This window comes from Oenanthe melanoleuca, chromosome 4 (assembly GCF_029582105.1).
Source record: "Oenanthe melanoleuca isolate GR-GAL-2019-014 chromosome 4, OMel1.0, whole genome shotgun sequence".
NCBI classification, from domain to species: domain Eukaryota; kingdom Metazoa; phylum Chordata; class Aves; order Passeriformes; family Muscicapidae; genus Oenanthe; species Oenanthe melanoleuca.
Window position 1 is genome coordinate 40,087,269 of NC_079337.1, and position 20,748 is coordinate 40,108,016.

Here is a 20,748-nt window from a genome sequence, read left to right on the forward strand (position 1 = left end):
TGAAGCTTTCTTCCTTCAGATACTGCAGTCACTCACCTGCCAGCTACTGAATAATAAATGAACAGATAAAAGAATGCTTTCCATATTCATGATATACAAGATTTTCACTCACTGAAAGGATATCGTAGTCCCTTGCTGCAGAAAATTTCTTTGATGAAACCACTCCAGTTTTTGGTTCAATAAAGAATTTGCCATGCTCATCACCATCTTCAATGCTGTAGGAGATCTCTGCATTGGGGCCTTCATCTTTATCTGCAGCAATAACTCGGTAGATCGGCTCTCTCCTAGCAGCTCTCTCTCGCTCGGGCTTACCACGCTCTGGAAGCCGAATTTTGTAGAACTTTTGCAAGAATTGAGGCTTGTTGTCATTCTCATCTAAGACCTTCACAATCACCCGTGCAATAGTTGATTTTGCAGGAGTACCGTTGTCTGTTACTGTTACCTGTTTTTATTAACAAGGTTAAAGTTAGAGGGTCCAAACAAGGTCCTTCCAACAATGCTCCTCCGCGAATGAGATTCTCCTACAACTGCCTAAACAACTGTACAGTTATCCCCTAACCTCAGTTAAAGCACTTGACTATAGCTATTAGGTGAGTATTTACAAAAAGCACTCAAAAGTATATTCAGCTATTATCTTAATATTTTGATACATGAAATGCAACATGAACTGCAAATATTCATGCTCATCTCTAACAGATGGTATGATTTCCACATATATGAATATTTGTTCACTGTACTACTTGTAATGGAACACAACCATATACCTTTCAGTTCACAAAAAAACCCCCAACCACACAATCAAAGCATATCCCAAATGAGGATATTACAAGGGGTATGGGAGATAACATGTCCATTAACATAAAATTAGCATTGTCCTGAACCAAGCAAATAACAAAGGCAAATTTGAGAAACATCTACTTGATTTGAATGCACTATCAGTTTTGAAGACTATACTGATAACCAAGAGCACACTAAGACATGAGAGAATAACATGAAGCTAATCTAAAATAACTGCATAAGAAAGTGTAAACTGGAACGCAGGAAACATAGATTTGGAATTAAAAAATTGGGCATATTAGTTACTATTATGTAAGCAGAAGTGCAATCAAAGACCAAATTTAACAGCAAAATGGAATAAACCGCCCAACCCATCTGGTCAACATTTCCATGCTCAATTAATCAGCCAGATGCTCAGCACTTGGGTCATAATGCTATCTACCATTCTGTGCATTTCCTGCTTTCTTTCCAACCTATTGTCAGAGTTGTAAACATAAAACTAACACATGGGAAAACTGTTACTTTAGGCCAGGCTGTCTTTCAGTATCACTCTGTAGTAAAGGGTTCTCCTGTCAGATACTTCACAGACTTTTTACAAAAAACTTTAATTCAAAATGAACAAAGAATGAAGAATAGTAAATTACACCAGCAAGCAATAAACAATGTTCCAAACTAAAGAGCAATGAGCCTTAACTGCTATTTTACACAGAATGATGAAAGCAGGAGGATTTATGTACCATTACGTGACATCTTAATCCTAAAAATAAACTTTCTGAGTTCTGTACATGTTAGCTTAAGGTTATAAAGCTAAGTTTAAATTAGCATGACTGCTAGCAGACAACTGGCCCTAACATTACACTGTGAGTGTGACCTGTGGCGTAAGTTTTGGCCCACAACAATTAGCACACACACACAGACGTTGCTTAGCTGCAGCCTGAGAATTCACACAATCAATACACAATTTTCAACAGGCAACTTCAGTGTGGCTGGCCTGTTCCAAGGTGTAAGCAATCAAAGCCATATGGGCCATGTCGCCTCAGGATCAGAAAACAATCCACAGCTCATTTTATTTACTGTATAAATTTAATAAAAAAACCCTAGTATAATATATAGAGATGTAAAAATCATGATTTACCAATTTTACAATCAATATACATAGCAGTGGTCAAGAAATAACATGAAGTGCTTTGGGAAACTGAGACAACCAGATCTGAGGAGGCAATTTGAAAAGAGGATTATAAAATTACTTTAAAATTTACAGGAATACTATGTCTAGTGCTAAATCAGATCTGCCATTTAATTAATTTTGTTACTATTACTTTTAGAACGACACTGCAGAGAAAATTCTGCCCCACTGCTACTTAGGTACAAAGTATTCATTTCAAAGCTGATACAGAAATGAAAATAATGATAAAAAAATTCGTCCAAAAGCTGCATTAGTCTACCTCACAATGCACCAAAGGGATACAAAAGGCCCAGGAAGATTGTACCTATACTGCAATTACACAAAAAGATAGTTTGTGCAATCAGGGAATAAATACATTCATCACTGCACTCCCACTGGAACACCTTTCTAAAGATTTCAAAAGTTTTGAGTAAATCTAAAATTGCTTCTCTGTCTTTAACACTAATTTGGCAAACTCCCATTGCAGCCTTTTATCTGTAATCCAGGCCAAGAGGCACTATGAACATTCCAAATAAATCTTAGGACGTAAGGATCACTGTGAATATTTAGTCCTTGCTATTAGAAAAGTACCATACCATTACACTGCTCAACAACATTGTGAAACTGACTTTAAGTTCTCTATGTGTTTTCTTTCCCTTCTCAACGTTTCCTTTCCAAAAGCTCCTAAATAAACTCCAGGCAATTAATTAAATATAGTTAAATAAAAGCATTATGTCACAAGTTTCATGCTTTTGGCCTCGGGCTCCATAATGCGGGTCTTGCAACTGATGTGATTGGTAAACACGTTATGCAGAAAACAGGGCTACTCACACACCATCCTTTTGTATTCTCCATATGATAAAACAGTCTGCACTTCTTTTTCAGAAGCCTGTACTCAGCAAGTTAGGCTGAAATAGCTATTCCAATAATTACACAGGAAGATGAAAAGAGGAATCACACTCCTTTTAACAATCATGCCTTTGTACCATCTGAATGTAAATCTTTGTTTCGAGATACAAAAAAAAAAAATTGCATTCAATCTGTACCTTTACTCTTTTTTAGCAAAAAAGCCTCAACACACTGTTTTTATAAGATAGGTGGTTATCTGCATTGCAACATAATGAACACATAAGAAAATTACTTTGAAATCCATTTTTTAAAATTCATCATATAGTAATCAAGCCTGGCAAACTTAATTCTCTGTAAAAGAGCAATGAACTTACTGTTTTTCAGAAATCTAAATAAATTATTTACCTCCAGTATGTGCTCTCCCTGCTGCTCCCGATCTAGTTTTCTGGATGTGGTTGTAATTAGCCCTGTAAACATAAGAGAATAATTAATCAGATCGCTCAAGAAAATAATCTGAATGAAGGTTAGGTTAAATCAGCAGTTACTGATATCCTCAATATCAATTTCTTCTTAGGTGGCCACTCCCATTTTTGTAGAATTTATGCTTTCATTAAGGGAAAGGGTGAGAGGTTTCCAACCCTTAAAAGCTGTGAAAATATTCTTTGCAATCTGAAAACTAAGCTGCTGTAACTCTTAAGACAAACACAGTTCAGTGTTCCAACACAGCTGTGAGTGTTATGTTTCTAACAGAGTAATGAATGCAATTCTCCCACATGAAATCTTGTTTTCAGAAGGCATTCATACACCTTTGACAAAGGGTGCTGACAGACATTATCTGAATTAATTACCAACCTCTTCTGGAGAAACACCTATTTGTAATTTTAGTGGTAAAGGCAAAAGACGGATAACCTGACGAGATGCAATAATAGTGGAAAAAACAGAGTAGTTTGTCTGTGTTGGTTTAATTTCACAATGACAATCAAACAGTTGCTGTTGACAACAGCAGAGAAGGACCAAAAGTTTTTGATGCATGATGTTATCACAAGGCTTTAATACACTTTTGATGCAAGATTAGGACAGCATGATGGTTTTGCTTTAAATGAAGGAAGTCGAAGAGTAAGAGATAACAAAAAGACAGTGAAATCTAATACAGCAAAATAAAAAAAAGAAGGATCTTATTAGAATTAATTCTCCCTAACAGCTCAGAATTTTAACTATTGAGTTTCATGAAAAGTAAACTTGGTCAACTCTCAATTATAGCTAAGTGATTTGCTGTTGTGTGAGTTAACTGTGCCACAGATGCAGCCACAAGAGAATTCAGTTCTTTGCTGCACAAAAGCCATTAACCTTTTTGCAGGTGCAAGGTACAACACAAATACCACTCTGTGTTCACATGGGATTGAGCCTGTGCTAGTAAATCTTGCTGGCCCTTCATGAAGCAAACACCAAGGTTTGGATTTGCCCAGCTTAAGCAACTACTGATCCAAGCATCCCATATTCGCTGAAGCAGCAACACAGAGGATACTGCAATGTCAGAAGACATTTTATCCAACTATCCCAGCTTTTCATAGTTAAAGGAAAGCACTGCCATCTTGATCCTTAATTGTCAAACTGGAAAACAGGGACAATGAAGGATGAAATAGAGATCAAAATACAGGCAGCCTACTTCATGTTCCATTTTCTAACTACAGATTAATTTTTTATTAATATGGTCTTATATAAGTAAAATTAAAATCCACTTACGAAGTTTTCAAAGCTGGTCTGCTGCAATAAAAAGCCTTCAATTTTGTTTCTCAGCTGATAAAAAGCAGAGTATGTAAGAAAAGCAATAAAGACTTCAATCTCACTTAAAAGAGAAAGGCCAAGAGAAACAGGATTGTACACTACAGGTGCATAGCTGCTCAGTGCTTCTGATAAAAACAGCTCTAGTCTACTTATACCAACAAAAGAGACAGCCTGTACTAAGTAATACGGACAAAACCTATGGAAGGCAATATTACATCTGTCAAATGTTCAAACAACTATTCTCCAAAACACAGATAGTGCAAATAACAGCTGTTTCAATTATGGTCAAATCTGCCCTTGTTTTTCCAGCAAGTTTGTTTGCCATCGTATCAAATCCATTATTTATCTAGTATTCTAGACAATGATATGTCATCGTCTCCTGCTTTACATTTTTATGCTTTTACAGCACATAGGAGGTATGTTTGCTATTGTTAGGATATATCTTCTGGTATTATGAAGCAATTGTTCTTAGTTACAAAGAAAAGGGGAATTAAAATTAAAATAGACAAAAGTCCAAACCAAAGTGAACAAACAAGGAGAAAAAACTTGCATCGTTACTCTGAACTTAGGAAGGTGCAGTGGAAAAGAGAAAATGATGTGATAGTTGTCTATTAACCTTCTTGAGATAATATTTTCACATGGCTATTACAGAGTTGTGAATAATGACAACTGAAAATATTTATTGTCACATATTTTAAAAAGCTTTACTTTCCTGCCTAAGTCTGGGCAACACATTTTCTTTTCACAGGCTGTATGGGAAACAGAATAGGGCTGTTAATTGAAAGTGCACAAGTGGCACAGCCACTGCCTCATCTGCTTCCTTCCAGTAAAGGGACTTGCAGGTGACTTCAGGAAAGACAAGTTCTCCTAAAATCTCTTTCTACTGAGTACCTCTGTAAAAAGCCAGCACAAGCCCTCCCATGAAGCATTAACCTCAAGGCTCACCACAGTTACCAGAGGAAAGGATAGATTGCAGCACAGCCACTAAAGAAACTCACTGTTTAACAGCTGGGTTGAAGATGGGGAAAATCTCAAAAAACACAGGGAAGATAAAGCAATCCTAGCAGAAATACCTCATGATGCTTGTACTTCCCTGAATATTCAATAGTTAGTCTACATCCTCTGACAATAATAAGACTCCATCTCTCACAGCAGCACCAAGTAAAGAATTACAAGAGATCAGAAAAATGGCACTTTTCCATAGCCTCCTATCTATTTTATTTTTTCATCAAGAGCCATGAAGACCGGAGCCACCTCTAAAAAAGGCAACTAAGACTTGGAGGAAAAAAAATATCTGTGTAAAAACCATTGAAAAGATTTTGCTTCAAGCACTCAAAACAAAATTCTACCATGTACCTCTACTGTACACACTAGTGATTCCTAAAGCAAGTCTTGATCCACATAAAATTCCTATTCAATGAAGCTGGTCAATACAACTCAAATGGGTAAGCAGAAAAATATCCAGTAAGAACAAAATATACATGCTCTGATCTGCTAAAACCTCCAGTCATTTCAGCCAAGCATGCCACACCTCACTGTTAACTGAAGTGTTAAAACACTTCAGACCAATAACAGAAGGGCTTAGTCTTCACCATATATATCCTGTATATTCAGCAGAAACTAATGCCAACAAAGGAAATGTAACACTTCTGGATTTAGAATCACTAATGCCAACAAAGGAAATGTAACACTTCTGGATTTAGAATCACATACACATGCATGACATTCTTTTTATTTAACTCTTTACTGCTAGACACTTTCCTAAGTGCAAATTTAGCTTCAGGGAAGTGTTCCCTTCAGCTTAAGACTACGGAAGGCTTGGTTATTGCAATCACTACATTTTTTCCCTTTTTGCCACGTTTTGCTATATTATAGAATGTTTAATGCTGCACCAACAGATCTTGCCCATTGTTGAAGAGCTTTCCTGAACTCTGGCTGTGATAATAAGGGCAAGTGTTCCTATGCACTGTGACTGCCTGTTAAGAGGGTTGGGGAGAATCTTTGGACCTAATGTAAGTCAGCTCCCTGCAACAAAAGACACCAATCTGCTCTGTTCTTAAATTTTCTTAGACTGAGCTCCTCTTTTCTGTGACACTTTGTATGTATCATTGCTGTGCCCCTCCCTCTACAAAAATAAATGCATGACCACACTTTTGCATAGACCACATCCCCAAAGGAGTGGCAAGTAAAAGATTTCAATTAAGCTCTGAAGAAGTCTGTAAAAATTCAGTTTTGAAATTCTTGTTATGAGGTGGGAAAAACATGTTTATTGCTGAATGAAATAGTAGCATGTTTGAGAAGCAGGTCACTGTGACAAACCATTCTATTTCAAAGCAAAACTGGCTCAGAGCATTTTTTGTAGCCATACTCTTGTATTCTGCTTCTGCCTCCTCCTATCAGCCTCCCTCTCCCAAAATCAACAGGAACAGCAAGTCACATCACCTGAAATCAATGTCACTATGGCAAGAGGGGTCAAGCATTCTTGAGAAAATTTATAAAAATGCAAATTTATACAAAACATTTCTAAAATAATGATGAGGAAATGGTATCTCTAGTGAATTGGTGCAATTTATGTATTTAGTAATATTTAAAAGCTTGCCTCATCAGAAACATTTTCCCAATATCAACTTAATAATTTAGAGAGTCTTTGGATAAATCATAGCTGTTCTGCCCCACTTGCAGGAGAGCTACTAGAATCAATTGAAACTATCTGTAAACATCTGTAACAAACAAAACAAAACCAAAAAGCCTGCACTAGTAGCAAATACAATTGTATTCTTCCTTCATTCCTTATTTGAGTTTTCATTCTGGGGATACTTGCTGTCTATCTGAGGTCTACCCAAAAACTAAGAGAATCACAACTGCATTCAGATAAAACTTACTTCAGATTTCTATTTTAAATAATAGCAAAACAAACAAACAAAAATGCAACTACAGCATACAATTATGTAAATGTAAATAAAACTGCTACATTTGGAATGGAGATTAGCACCAGGTCAGATATTAGCAGAGATTTATTTCATATTGGTTCGCAGCTACTTCATGTCATCTCTATTTCTGAAGACTAGCACATCAACAACAATTTTCATTCAATGCTGAAATGGCAATATCTTTTAAAAAACATAGAAAATTAGGTGGGCACTGTTAGCTATCTTTATGGCATGGATGATCCCAGTGATGAAAGAAGTGGCATCAGAAAAAGTGGTCTTTGCAAGGGGAGGAGGAAGGCTCCAAGTTTTTATCTTGCTGCGTACACATCATGCATCCTGATGCATTTGTGCTTTCACAAATATCTGCAGACTTTCCAACTGCACATTCAGCTTGAGATGATGAAGATTCTGGAGCTGGGAGGGAGTTTGCCTGTTAGACATGGCTAACTCCCACAATGAACCAAAAGACTAAAGCAGATGCCAAGTGTACTATGCTGCCTCCAATGAGCTTGAACTGATAGGCTTGATTTGAATTAGTACAACACTAACTGCAGCACACGAAAACAAATATAGTTTCTCTGATCTTTGAATGCATTGGCACTGAAGAATTAAGGAAGCAGTTACAGATTTTTTTTATCACTAACTGCAACAATTAAAAGTCATAAACTAAATATAAGTGAGGCCATATTTGGTCAATGTGGTTGTTGTCCTCTGTGTTAAATGCAAACCATAACTAACCAGCAGAAATGGTTTCTCTGGACTGCATCAGTCAATTATCACTTAAACCAAACCAATTGAAATAATTAATAAAAGCAGGTCAGTAACAGTAATTAGCAGAGGGATTGAGGAAGAGATTCCAGCTTTGAAGCTGGCAAAAAATAAACTGTCTTACTAGCCATGGAACGACTGATGATGACTATTATAAGCTAGAAAGTCTAATATATCACCACTGCCATACATCACCATGAAGGCAGACTGCTGAGTTAAAAAAGAAACAAGATAATGCTAGCAAGCTATCATACTGGAGCAAGTACATCATAAAGGAACTGAACTTTGGTTTACATAGTCTTAAAGATAATTCCCTGGCAATTTCACTTGCTTTTCATTCCTAAACTCTTCCTTGTTCTAAGCACCTTAATAACTCTCATCGAAACCAGCAACAGAATTGTCACCAACAATTTTCTAATGCTAAATATGATTGCAAATATACAGTCCCATCATTACTTCAATTACTTCAATTAAGGCCTCAAAAATGGTACCACTTTTCAGAAAGAATTGAGAGCCTGGGTTCCTCTTTCAATTCTCCTAGCCATATACTTTCTCTATTAGTTCTGCTGCTGCTTGCTTGTTCTCTCTGGCCTCTTGAATTTTACCCTTTTTTGCTATGCAGTTGTTTAGGTAAAACGAAGATTCATTCTACCTAGCAGAGCTCACAGCCTGTGGATAGGAGAGTTTTCTGGATAGTCTAAATGCACTTTTGGGGCTTATTTTCTACTTCATATATAAACTTCCTGATGAAGGTAATTACACAAATGAGTTACAATTACCCTAGCTATGAAAAAAAATTACATTAATGATTCTAGAAAATAGATTTTAGAATGGAAACCTACTGCAGTCACTGTTGAAGTCACTTCTCCCTTTTTAAGCATAGCATGATGGCTCAACTAGTACAGTCTTTCACAATTGCAGTGTTTTTTCCCCTTCAATACCTATGTATAGCCATTCAAGCAAAAGCCAACAGGACACTCACATAGCATACAGACATCTTAGCAAAGCTCAGACTGAAAAGTCTGAAACACATTAAGAACTACACATTCTATTTGCTATTCAAATCGCCTTTACTTTTTTCTTAGGTATTTCCTTATTCCTGTTTCAAATGCTAGTGCATATGCTCTGGATTTCATCCACAAAAATACTGCTGGCACATTTGTCCCAGATGAATTCTTCTTGCCCTTTGAGTGACTCCATGAAAAATCAAGCAATCATTGAGATCTGAGTCTAACCCAAGTCAGGACTGCATCAAACAAGGGGTAACACCCTGTCCATAAGGGTATATTTGTGCAGCACATTTACTGAAGTACAACAATATCACAGAATATGCTGAGTTGGAAGGAATAGACAAGGATCATCAAGTCCAGCTCAGTGTTTATTAGCTTCTGCTTGTTGCCAAGACAGACTTTTTATATAGGATCAAAAAGTAGGTTACTTCATCCTATGGCTAATATTTGATACCACCAGGCACCATGTTTATCTGTAACCAGGCAATTTAACTACTCAATCCTACTGCTATAAAGTGTAAGTGCAAGGTGCACATCTGAAGTTGAGTCACTTACCCAAACTAGTTTAACAGCATCCTGGAATCTGCTAAGCAGAATACTCATTAATCATATTTGTGATCTGAGCATGAAGCAAAGACAAGCAACCCACCAAAGCTTATCTATGTACAGCATAAGGAAGAAAAAATAATTTACATTAAAAAGCCATCCAATATGACAAACACTGTAGAGATTCAATTTCAACTAGATTTCAAATGAAGTGTAAGAATCAGTGTTTATTGATCATACAATTCTAGAAAATTCCACAAACATATCTAACTAAAAGTGAACCATGTAGTTTTGCATATTCTGATTAGTCACTGACTACATTATTTTCAGTCTGGATTTACTAAGACAGTGGTATTAGCTTCTTGTGCAGCAATTTTTTTAGCAATAAAATTATTTGGGAGATAATGAAAAGAACTATATAAATAACAACAAACACCCAAACAGCTACATTAAAATGTTTGTGATCCTGAATTCTCAGTGCTTGAAAACATTTAGGGTAAGTCCAGTTACACTGTCATTCATATTATTTTGCTAGTTTCTGTCATACAAAATATAAAACCCAGAACTGTAAGTAAAAAGCAGTATAAAATAAAATCTCAAAAAATGGCATTTAATAAATAATAACAAATAGCTAAAATAATTTTGAATGAAAGATTAAACAAAACTCACAAACGGTTATTTAAGGAAACTAGTAAATGATGATACATTTCCTCTAGAATGAACTTTGATCCCACTATCAACAGAACACTATAAATTTTTGTTACCTCTTTGCTTACTTTGTGAAATACTCTTGCTTTCAAAAGCCACACAAACTCAAAGCTCAAATGCCTTCAGTAATTAACTCTAAGCTACCTTATGTCCATCACTCTTTTTCTTCATTTTGACATACACCATTTTCATACATAACTAAGTACAGAATTATTAGCATAAAATCACACATCATCTTGAAAGATCTTTACAAACCTAACATAACCCTACTTTATATAGTGCTCTGAAATGCCTATACATTTAAACACTAAAATATTAATTTCTAAGTGAGAATTTGGAGATTTATAAAATGTTGCTGCCTCTTCCCTTTTTCTTTTGTTTTTAATTTTGTGTTATTTCCTACATTTAAAATGTACTAGAATTGCACTGCAGCCTTATTTACTGGTTTAAAGGAAACTGCTTTTGTTACTGAACCATATACATAAAGAAGTTCTACAATCCTCATAAGAGAGATCAGGTAAATTGCTGTCAAAATCTTGCCTTGGCTCTCAGCAAAACTGAGGAACAATTTTATAGCTCACTTCTAGTTAGTTCTTGAACTGTGACTCCCCTGTGAATTTTTCAGAGAGAAAAATTATATTACCTCATATAGAACAACATTTTTTCTGGGATTGATCTATTTTCATTGATTAAAAAAAATCAAGCCAAGCTGATGCAAATCAGGACACTAATTCTGAGGCATCTTTTCTTATTACAAAATTAATCAATACTAATGTTATAGTGTTGTTATATACACAACTTCAAGTTGCACTACTCAGAGATCCTACCAAGCAAAACACATCTTTGAAAGCACGTGTGAATGTAGGACTTTGCAAGTGGCTCACCACAGTATCTGATCACTGAATGACAGAATGATAACTTTGCATATTATATACTCCAGCTCAAAAGAACATATGATACAGAGAGAGTCTGGCTCCTCTGTCATTTCAAATGCACCCTTGGCAAGTTTGCATATTACAAAAAGCTAACACAGAGGACACACCAGAAGGACTGGATGGCATCCAGAGGGACCTGGACAAACTTGAGAGGCAGGCTCACAAGAACCTCATGAAGCTCAGCAAGCGCAAGGTGCTGGGCCAGGGCAACCCCAGATACAAGTCCAGATTAGGAGATAAACTGAGAGCAGCCCTGCAGGGAAGGACTTGGGTGTCCTTGTGGATGAAAAGCTGGACATGACCCTGCAATGTGCCCTTGCAGCCTGAAAGGCCAACCATATCCTGAGCTACATCCAAAGCAGCATGGCCAGGAGGTTGAGGATGGGGATTCTGCCCCTCTACACTGCTACTCCACATGAAACCCTACTGGGAATGCTGCATTCCAGCTCTGGGGCTGGTCCTCAGCACAAGAAACACATGAACCTGTTAGAGCAGAGGAGGGCATGAGAATGACCAGGGAGCTGAAGCATCTCTTGATGAAGACAGACTGAGTTTGGATTGCTTGGCATGGAATACTCTGGGAAGACCTTATAGCAGCCTTCCAGTACCTAAAAAGGGCTTCTAAAAGAAGAGAGCACCTTTTCACATGGGCAGATAGTGATGGGACAAGGGAGAGGGGATGAGGGAAGATTTATATTAGATGTTATGAAGAAATTCTTTACTCAGAGGGCAGTGAAGGAACTGGTTACCCAGAGAAGTTGTGAATGCCCCATTCCTGGCAGTGCTTAAGACCACACTGAATGGGTCCCTGAGCAATCTGATCTATTGGGTGATATCCCTGCCCATGCAGAGGCACTGGAACCAGATGAGGTTTAAGGTCTCTTCCAACTCAAGCCGGTTTCCATGACTGTGCATCAGAACATGGGAAAACAGAAAGAGAATGGCTTACAACACAGCTCATGCAGGGTATGACCTGAAGTTTTCATGTAGTACCAGGGACAAATAAAAGAAAAGGAAAGGACTGCTGTGCTTCCCGTTTATCTTCCCAAAACTTTTCTTTTTCCAAAGGGATGTAAGAGAACAAATAAAAATAAATAAATAAAGTCCCAACACCACCACTTAAGATTTAAATGAAGTGCTCTCTACACAAATGCTTTTAGGTAATCTTTAAAATAGCTGGCTCTATTATAGCAAAAATTCTGTATCTGCAAATGCAAAATCTCTAAATAGTGTAGACATGAGTGGACATGAAAATATTATTAGAAATTTCAGATGAACTTGTTTTCCCAGTTACAAAAAAGACTTAGCATTTCAAGTCCTTTTAAAAAGGAAAATCAAACTAGATTTTTGCAGAATTAAACTCTTTTTACAAACATTTGGGCTGATTTGTGTCACAGTTTCAGTAAAGAAAAAAATCTGTTCTAGAGACAGTATAATCAAATACTTTATTTCCTCCACATGTCACAGGTAAACACTTGAGCACATGGAGGCTGCTACATACACTTTGAGCTGTGTGACATGGGTGAACAATAATTGAGCCTGGCATTGCTTGCCAGCTACAGAAGTTACACGAAAAAATTCAGCATTTTGATCTTTATTTAACTTTAAATCATGTAAGCGTGCAATATACCAACACTGGTTTTATCCAATTCCAAAGTATTACGTCAACTGGGATTAAAACCCACAAGTAGTTAAACAACAAAGATTTCCTTTGTTAAAATGAAGCCAATACTACTCTGTGGTCACTGACCCTTCATTTCCTCAGTAAGTAATTCTCCAGTGTTATCGGAAACCCATGGAAGTTGTTTGCAGCTGTACCCATTTCCCATCTCACTTCGGTCTCCACATCAGACAGACACACACACACTGCTTCAAAGCTTACTGTGTAAAATGCACAGGATACACTTATGTTCTGAAACAGGAATTACTTAAAGCTTCTGCTGAATTCCCCAACTAATATCCTTATCTAAATGGAGTATCTCCTACACCATAGGATTACTAACTTCCTCAAAGGTATATCCATAATATTCTCATAACAGCTTCATATATAAATTAATACATCTTTACCAACACTCCCAAGTAATTTGGTCATGCAATTTACACTTGCAAAACCTACGTGTGGGAAAATTAACAATTCAAAACTTATTTTGGCATTCTCCTGTCCAGGTTGTGAACCCAAGTCTAGTTTTCAGAAGTATGGATCATTCTCATACCAAGTTTCATTAAAAGAATAGAAAGTTATGTTTTTGTGATCAGCATTTCTGCCAATCTGAATCAAAATTGTATGGTGCAATATTCAGTGCCTCTCTTCCTCATTTCCTATTATTGCTTTAAATTTCTGAGGAAAGGCACGACTTCTCAAGAAAGTGGTTTTTGCTACCCAGCCCTGATTCGCTCCCCAAGCCCAATCTGGTTGGCACAACAAATGTAACAGAAGTCCTGGGGAAGTGGAAAGAAGCATACCAAATGGGCAAAAGATCAGAAATTATTTCTAGCCTGAATATATGTGCATGGTAATACAAAGAGAGTATAAGGGCCCTATATGGTTATTTAGTTAGGATTCCATCTTCTTGCTCAGTAATACTAAGGACAGCTGGAACCCCTTTCACTAGGCAAATAATATAGAGCCTGTAACACTGAGAAGCAGACATATTTAAAAATCATGGCATAGCAAAACTATTTCATCCGTATGGAAACTGATACAGAGTTCAGGGAATTCAGTGAGCTTTTTTGGTTTAGAGAGAGTTAAGTCTAATGCCTCTAGTTATGCAGCAATTAAGGAAGTTCTCCCTAGCTCTTCAATACCTTTCTTCTAATTTCACATGATGTTTGCCATCCCACAATTTAAAAAGTAAAGCTAGAAGAAAAATGAGAAACAGGAAACAATGACAGGAAGGAATTTGGTTGACAATGTCATTCTGGGGAACTGTAAGCACACATTTTCAATTGGGGAATTAGTCTGCAAACCACCCTTACAACTCTTACTGGGTGCTCAACAAAAAGCTCATATTTCATGCATGCCCAACCCTCCTCAGAAAGAAATTACATCGTTTGATTGAAAGCTTTTAGTAAAATGAGTACAATAAATCTTTTGAATAGGCACTAACAAATCCATTTCTAAATATATAATTTCTCAATCCAAACAGAAGTTATGAAATCATAATTCATCAATTCATAAATTTACACTTATATACAATGGCATCATCAGCTATTACCTGTAGATGCCATACTAATTACCTGTTCCACTTTCTCTAAGAAAGCAATCCTGCTATCAAGGTGTCATCCTTGCAAAACTTCCCAAAAGCAAAAAAGCAAATTAAGATATTACAATATGAAAGGTGCAAAGATGAGGAAAAATACAAATTTTTCTACTCAATATGACTGCATTCATGTAGAATAGAAACACTGAGTAGCTTATTCCAAACAGTAAAATAATCAATTGTATTTTGTAAATACAGCCATGAAATTTGCATCTATCATATGTAAAATTTATCAGTTCTACTTGTACCCAAATAGCTCACAAGCAAATAAACCTGCAAGAAACAGCATTAGTACTGAACCACTATTATATACACCATATGTATTACATGTGCCTATAAAAGCATTGTATATGTATTTTGAGCTCCAAAGCACAAATCCCAGAACTTGTTTACTGCTATGTAATCCTTTGCTGTACATGAGTGTTGCTAAATGTGCAAATCTTTTCTGAGCCTCAGTGCAATAGCCCTAGTGTTAAGTGCTGAGATTAACCACAGAGTCCCAGGACGTGTGTTCAGAACAGCTATCAGAAAGTGCAACTTCAACTCTTTCCACCTAAACCTATTAACGTGAGTTGCAACTCTTCCACTTTGTCAATTACTTCTGTATTAAATTACAAGCTATGTCACAAGAAGTTAAGTGGATATAAAATAGTTATCATAATTTGCATGTTTGTCTACAGATTGAGCATAAAAAGCTGCAGAATTAAATCTTTGCTCTCATTCTTTCTGGCAAATAATATTATGACAACTATTTTTATTCTACCTGGACAGCTCATATGTACAGCACTTTCTTTTCATTACATGGAAACTCCAAAGACAAATAAAATGTTATTTCATTTGCTTTCATGAAAGACCAATTATATGTGAAAAGATTACAAAATGTCCTGTGATGTACTGTGTTATATATCCTGTTTCAAGAAGTGAAATAGCATGCAAAGAAAGACTTAGCAGTGTTTCCTTAAGTTATTTTTTAATTTTTTGAAATATAAAAGACGTTTTTAAGTGTAAGATTTACTGAAGGGGATACTTGGAAAAAGATTGCAGTAAGAAGCATGCAGATACTACTTAAACCAGGAGCATTTCTAAGAAACAGATCAGTCAGTCAATAGTTCTTGTCATGAAAAGAAATCTCTACTTTTTGTGAAAGAGGAACTATATCCTACAAAGATCCATGTCAGTGAATTGCTAAATTTTCAATTTCTAAAAATTCAGGATTATTGTATTAAGACAGACATCTTAGTCTGGAGTCCACCACAAAATTCTAGAAATGCATTAGCTAAATCAGGAGAACAGAATGCAGTGTTTCACTTGATACATGTTATATGTAGGTTGCTTCTATTTATAATCTGTATTACTACTGTGTGTGGGAATTCTAGCCATGGACCACCATACCATAGCATTAAAATTTACAAAGAGAAAGGAACAATGGATCCTTGACCAGGAGAAGAGATATAATAACACATTACCACTTGAAACATATTTTTAACACATTTTTAACATATTTTAGTTGACTTGAACTGAAGCCATTACAGTCCTCAACTCACCTTTGGGGATGCACAACAGCACCTACTTAACTCATACTGTCACTTTTGATGTTGCAACATAAATACAGTTAAAAAGACTTGATTCCTATTCCTGCCCTATCTCCCCTGTGGCTGGAAGGGAAATTTGGGGCTTCTCTTCACTGGACAAATACCTTTCAGTGTGGTAACTTCACAAGGTACAACAGGGATAATAAACACACATAAGCAAACAAGTCAGGACATGATCTCTCCAATTTTTGTCAAATGTACTCTTCAGCTGAGCCCTCTTTTAATTGATTGGAGAAGATAAAATGCACTGTGTTACAACTAGAACAATAACCAGTGTATTTCAAAGTGTTTTTTCAACTCCTTAACATGTCAATTCTATTGAAAACACTTTCACACCAAGCAAGATCTATTCAGACTAAATATATTCAATATCTAATAAACAGAAGAGAAACTTGAGAACTTATGAACCTGGTAACTTCAGTCAAAACTTGACCACTATGTTATTGCCCACTGCAGACTAACAGTTTCAAACTGGTCCTGCTCAGGATAGGCAGTATGGCTAGTAGAGCACATGAAATTCAGAGTCCTACTGAATGAGGAGACAATACATATATGAGTTAGCTTTTTAATATCCACTGAATTATCTGAGTGCACTCTAGGAACAAGTTTTCCTTCTCTCCTCTGCCCACCTTTTCCCTATCACTATGTTTAAGATGTCTGTCTAGAAGAATGTCTACCTAGCATTACAATTTTAACAGTAACTGATAGCAGTGAAGGGTGGTATGAATGGCACATGTTAGGCAAATACCTAAGCTAACTATATTGAGGGGAAAAAAAAATTTCTTCTGCTGAATGTAAATCAGAGAGAGATTATTTTATTCCCAGTGCTTGTGTTCTGAAATATAATTAATTAATTATTTCCAATTGTGTCCTTTTGCTTTTTTGTTTTTTAACACCAAGCTGAGAAGGATGGCAAATCTCACTGCTTGCTTCTACTGTGTGTATGCTACAATAAAGGCAGGTAAGAAACTCTCTTGACAGAAAATCTTTATTCCTTTTCTATTAAGTGTTCCTTATCACTTCACCATCTAGTGTGTTAAGTTCTCTCTCTCAAGGTCCCTTTCTAACATAAATGAGATCACAGTAAGCTACTGACATGGAAAAATGAAAACTCTGTCCAAAGACAAGTCACAATCTCCCAGTGCCCTAATTCTTCTACCCATTAAATAGGAATAAAGATGTTTCTTTATGTCAAAACTTTGGCAGAAGTGTCTTTCTTCAAATCACAGTTTGGAAAATGCCACCAATGATACAGAGGCAGAAAGGGGAGGAAAAGAACAGAAGAAGGAGGAAGAGAAAATGACCTGCAGGAATATTTAAGAAAACAGTAACCAAAAATAACTGGCCAATTATATGAATTGATGATGAAATGAATGGAGGTAGCATTTATGTTCCTTTGCAATTTGAATACTGCAGTCACTCACTTTTCTCCACCCAACTCACAGGCAATTTTATTCCTATTTTACCAGCATTATATTGAGACAACAAAAAAAACATATCAAAGTGGCAGGCAAAAGTACTTTTCAAAATCCGAAAGGCCAAGGAAGTAGATAAAACAGATTCTTTTCCTTTTACATCATATAAAATGAGAGAAAACAGAGACATAGAGTAAACCAAATGGAAATAAAGCATACAAACACTTTCTGCATTTACTCTAGAAGACTGTGGTTAGATTTTTCTTGTTTTAATTGTCAGGCTGCCTTTTCCTTAAAAGCAACATTTTGTAAATATAGTGCTTAGATGAAGGCTTTAACTATACTAAATGTCTTCTGTTGCTATAGCTATCTCATATGTCCCTCTTGGCAGTGTTTTCACAGATGCAGCACATGCTGACAAAGAAATTATTGGCAGAAACAACCCAAATAACATACCTGTGTTTGCACTCAGAGCTTTGCTGACACAGCAGTTGCAGCTGATAAAGCACACAAGTCTTTCATACTCTGAGCTGAAATAATGACAAACCAAAGTGAAGGCCATAGCCTTCAAAACATTTTTTTCGCTCCATTTTTGCTCCTAGAAGTCCCCTGAAGTTGCTTCCATGAATGGGCAAGACCTAAATTAATAAAGCTTCTATTGCTCCCTTGTACATACTGGGTTTGTAATAGATTCAAGTCGCTCACTACACCTCTGCAGGACCTCTACTCTAAAACTCTCTGAATTCTGAGAAAAAAAACTGGTTGAGCGAATCAGAAGCATCTCTCATAATTTTTACTGTGAAATAATACCTTAACAAAACATATAAAAAGCTAAGCTGGGCACAACCTGGCAAAAAACCCCAAGCTCTAAATGTAGGAAAAACATCTAGTACATGTATTATTTTCTCCACATTCAGAAGGAAGGGATTATAAGCAACTCTTAAAATATTTTCAAAATTACTGGGTAGCTTCAGTTAAGACTTATTACTTTGCTTCCTACCTTTCTGTCCTACACACCTTTCACATGTATCTGCAATTCAGTTACTAAAAGGTTACCTGGCTCTTGTGCTAAAACTTCAGTGTTTTTTTCTGAAACCTGAAACTTTCCAAATAGCCAGTGAACTCAGACTCTTTCTTTTCATTGCATAAAAACCATACCTGAAAATAATCCTCCCAATTATGTATTTCTAGCAGCAGCAGTAGTTAATTACAAAGAAAGTATCTTCTGACTGTGGGACAAGTGAGTCTGCAGGTAATAAATTGCTTATTTTGCTTAGACTAATACAACACCCCTCCCTGCTCCCCCCCCCAAAAAAAAAAAAAATTTAAAAAGGCCTGACACAAAAAACTATGCATGAAACTTTGAAGACAACTAAAAACTCTTTGGATGAAACTAGACTAAAATATGGAGTTTTACTGTATAGTTACTGCACTATAAAAATGCATGGACATTGACCAGTCTGGAGTGGAGCTACTCAGAAGAAAGCCTTCACTAAATAGGCCTGATGTGGATGTCAAGTACTTTGAACCAAATGCTTTACTCATCTCCTTTCCTACATGTTTGTATTACTTACTGATATTGACACAGCCCAAGACACCAGCTTAACTCCAGCTATTGTGAAAGCATGTTTTCAATGTTAAACCAAAGATTTTGTTTTCACCTGGTTTATGCCTTTATGCAAATACATTATTTTATTAATACATAAAACACTGTATTGCACTTACCAGTTTTGGGGTTTATTGAGAAGAATCCCTGTGGATTTCCACTTGTAATCTTGTAGGTTAATTTTTCACTTGAGCTCGAATCTGGATCAAATGCCTCAATCTGAATGACAGACACATCTTTAGGTGAGTTTTCCATGACCTCTGGGTAATAAACTGGTTCTGTGGTCTGAGGAGCATTATCATTAACATCCCCAACTTCTATGTAGATTTCAATGAAAGATGACAAAGGCACAACTCCTTGGTCTGTTGCATAAACAGTAAGCCAGTAATGCGAAGTAGTCTCACGATCCAGGTGATCTGCAGTCTCAATAATACCTGTTTAATGGAAAAAAGATAAACAGAAAATGCTCAATAAGAATGCAGAAAAGTGTAAAAATACAGTAAGCAAGAAGTTCAAATAAATTAAATCAAAATGAATACAAGTTCAAAATAAACTAATATTGACTCTACAGTGTGTGCTAATAAACACACACAACTATATTAAGGCTAATCCAAAGCCCAAAAATAAAATTACAAAAAATAAAATTACTACAACAGTTAGCAATTATGCATCACATATTGAAGCAATGTATTAATTGATTTCCTTTCCAACATATTTTGAAATACATCAGAGCAGTTAGCACTATTCATAAAATCAGTTTTGCCTGAAAGATTAAATCAAATATGTAATTTACCATCTTTTGGGACTTGAGCAACCCTCTTTACTCATTACAGTAAATTTTATACCACATTAAACTATCCAGTTTAGATGCCAAACTCTTGACCTCTTTACTATTATCCATATCAATGAGCAACTATTAAACGTGAAACATTTTTATCTCCATGCCCAAATGAATTATTTGGCTGAACTTTCTTAATGTGCTGATTTGTATTCACACAGACATGTCACAGAAAAGAAAACAAAAGTTATACCAAAGCTAACCTTTGTTGCATTAGGACTAACCAATGGTTGCCATTACTCTAGAAATGGAAGGCAGCAAATATAAGGACAAAAATCTGTTCAATCTTACAAATATAAAATTAATTACCAAATAAGGAACTACTATACAATTCACAAACTTAATAAAAAGCTGTCTGCTCCGCCTATGGAGATTGTCTAAGCCCAGAACTGACTAAAGAATTTACACAGCATGAAGAAATACAACTCTATTTTTATAAGCAGCTCCATAGGTACAGCCACATTATGCATGTGTCAAAAGGATATGTGGGGTATGGTGTAACCCATTAGATGGGGGATGAGTATTAAATAGTCATAGAGCCATGGCACAGTAACACTTCCACAC

General features: G+C 36.2%; 1 protein-coding gene across 3 annotated transcripts in view; it reads right to left on the reverse strand.

Moving 5' to 3' along the window:
* FAT1 (FAT atypical cadherin 1) overlaps positions 1–20,748 on the reverse strand; it is a 100,511-nt gene that overhangs the window by 45,877 nt on the left and 33,886 nt on the right. For all 3 annotated transcript variants that reach the window (XM_056489172.1, XM_056489173.1, XM_056489171.1), the window contains exons 3-5: positions 19,466–19,780; positions 3,197–3,258; positions 113–442 (exon numbers count right to left, since the gene is read on the reverse strand). In XM_056489172.1, coding sequence (XP_056345147.1) covers positions 113–442; positions 3,197–3,258; positions 19,466–19,780 — 707 coding nt within the window. The remainder of the gene's footprint in view (positions 1–112; positions 443–3,196; positions 3,259–19,465; positions 19,781–20,748) is intronic.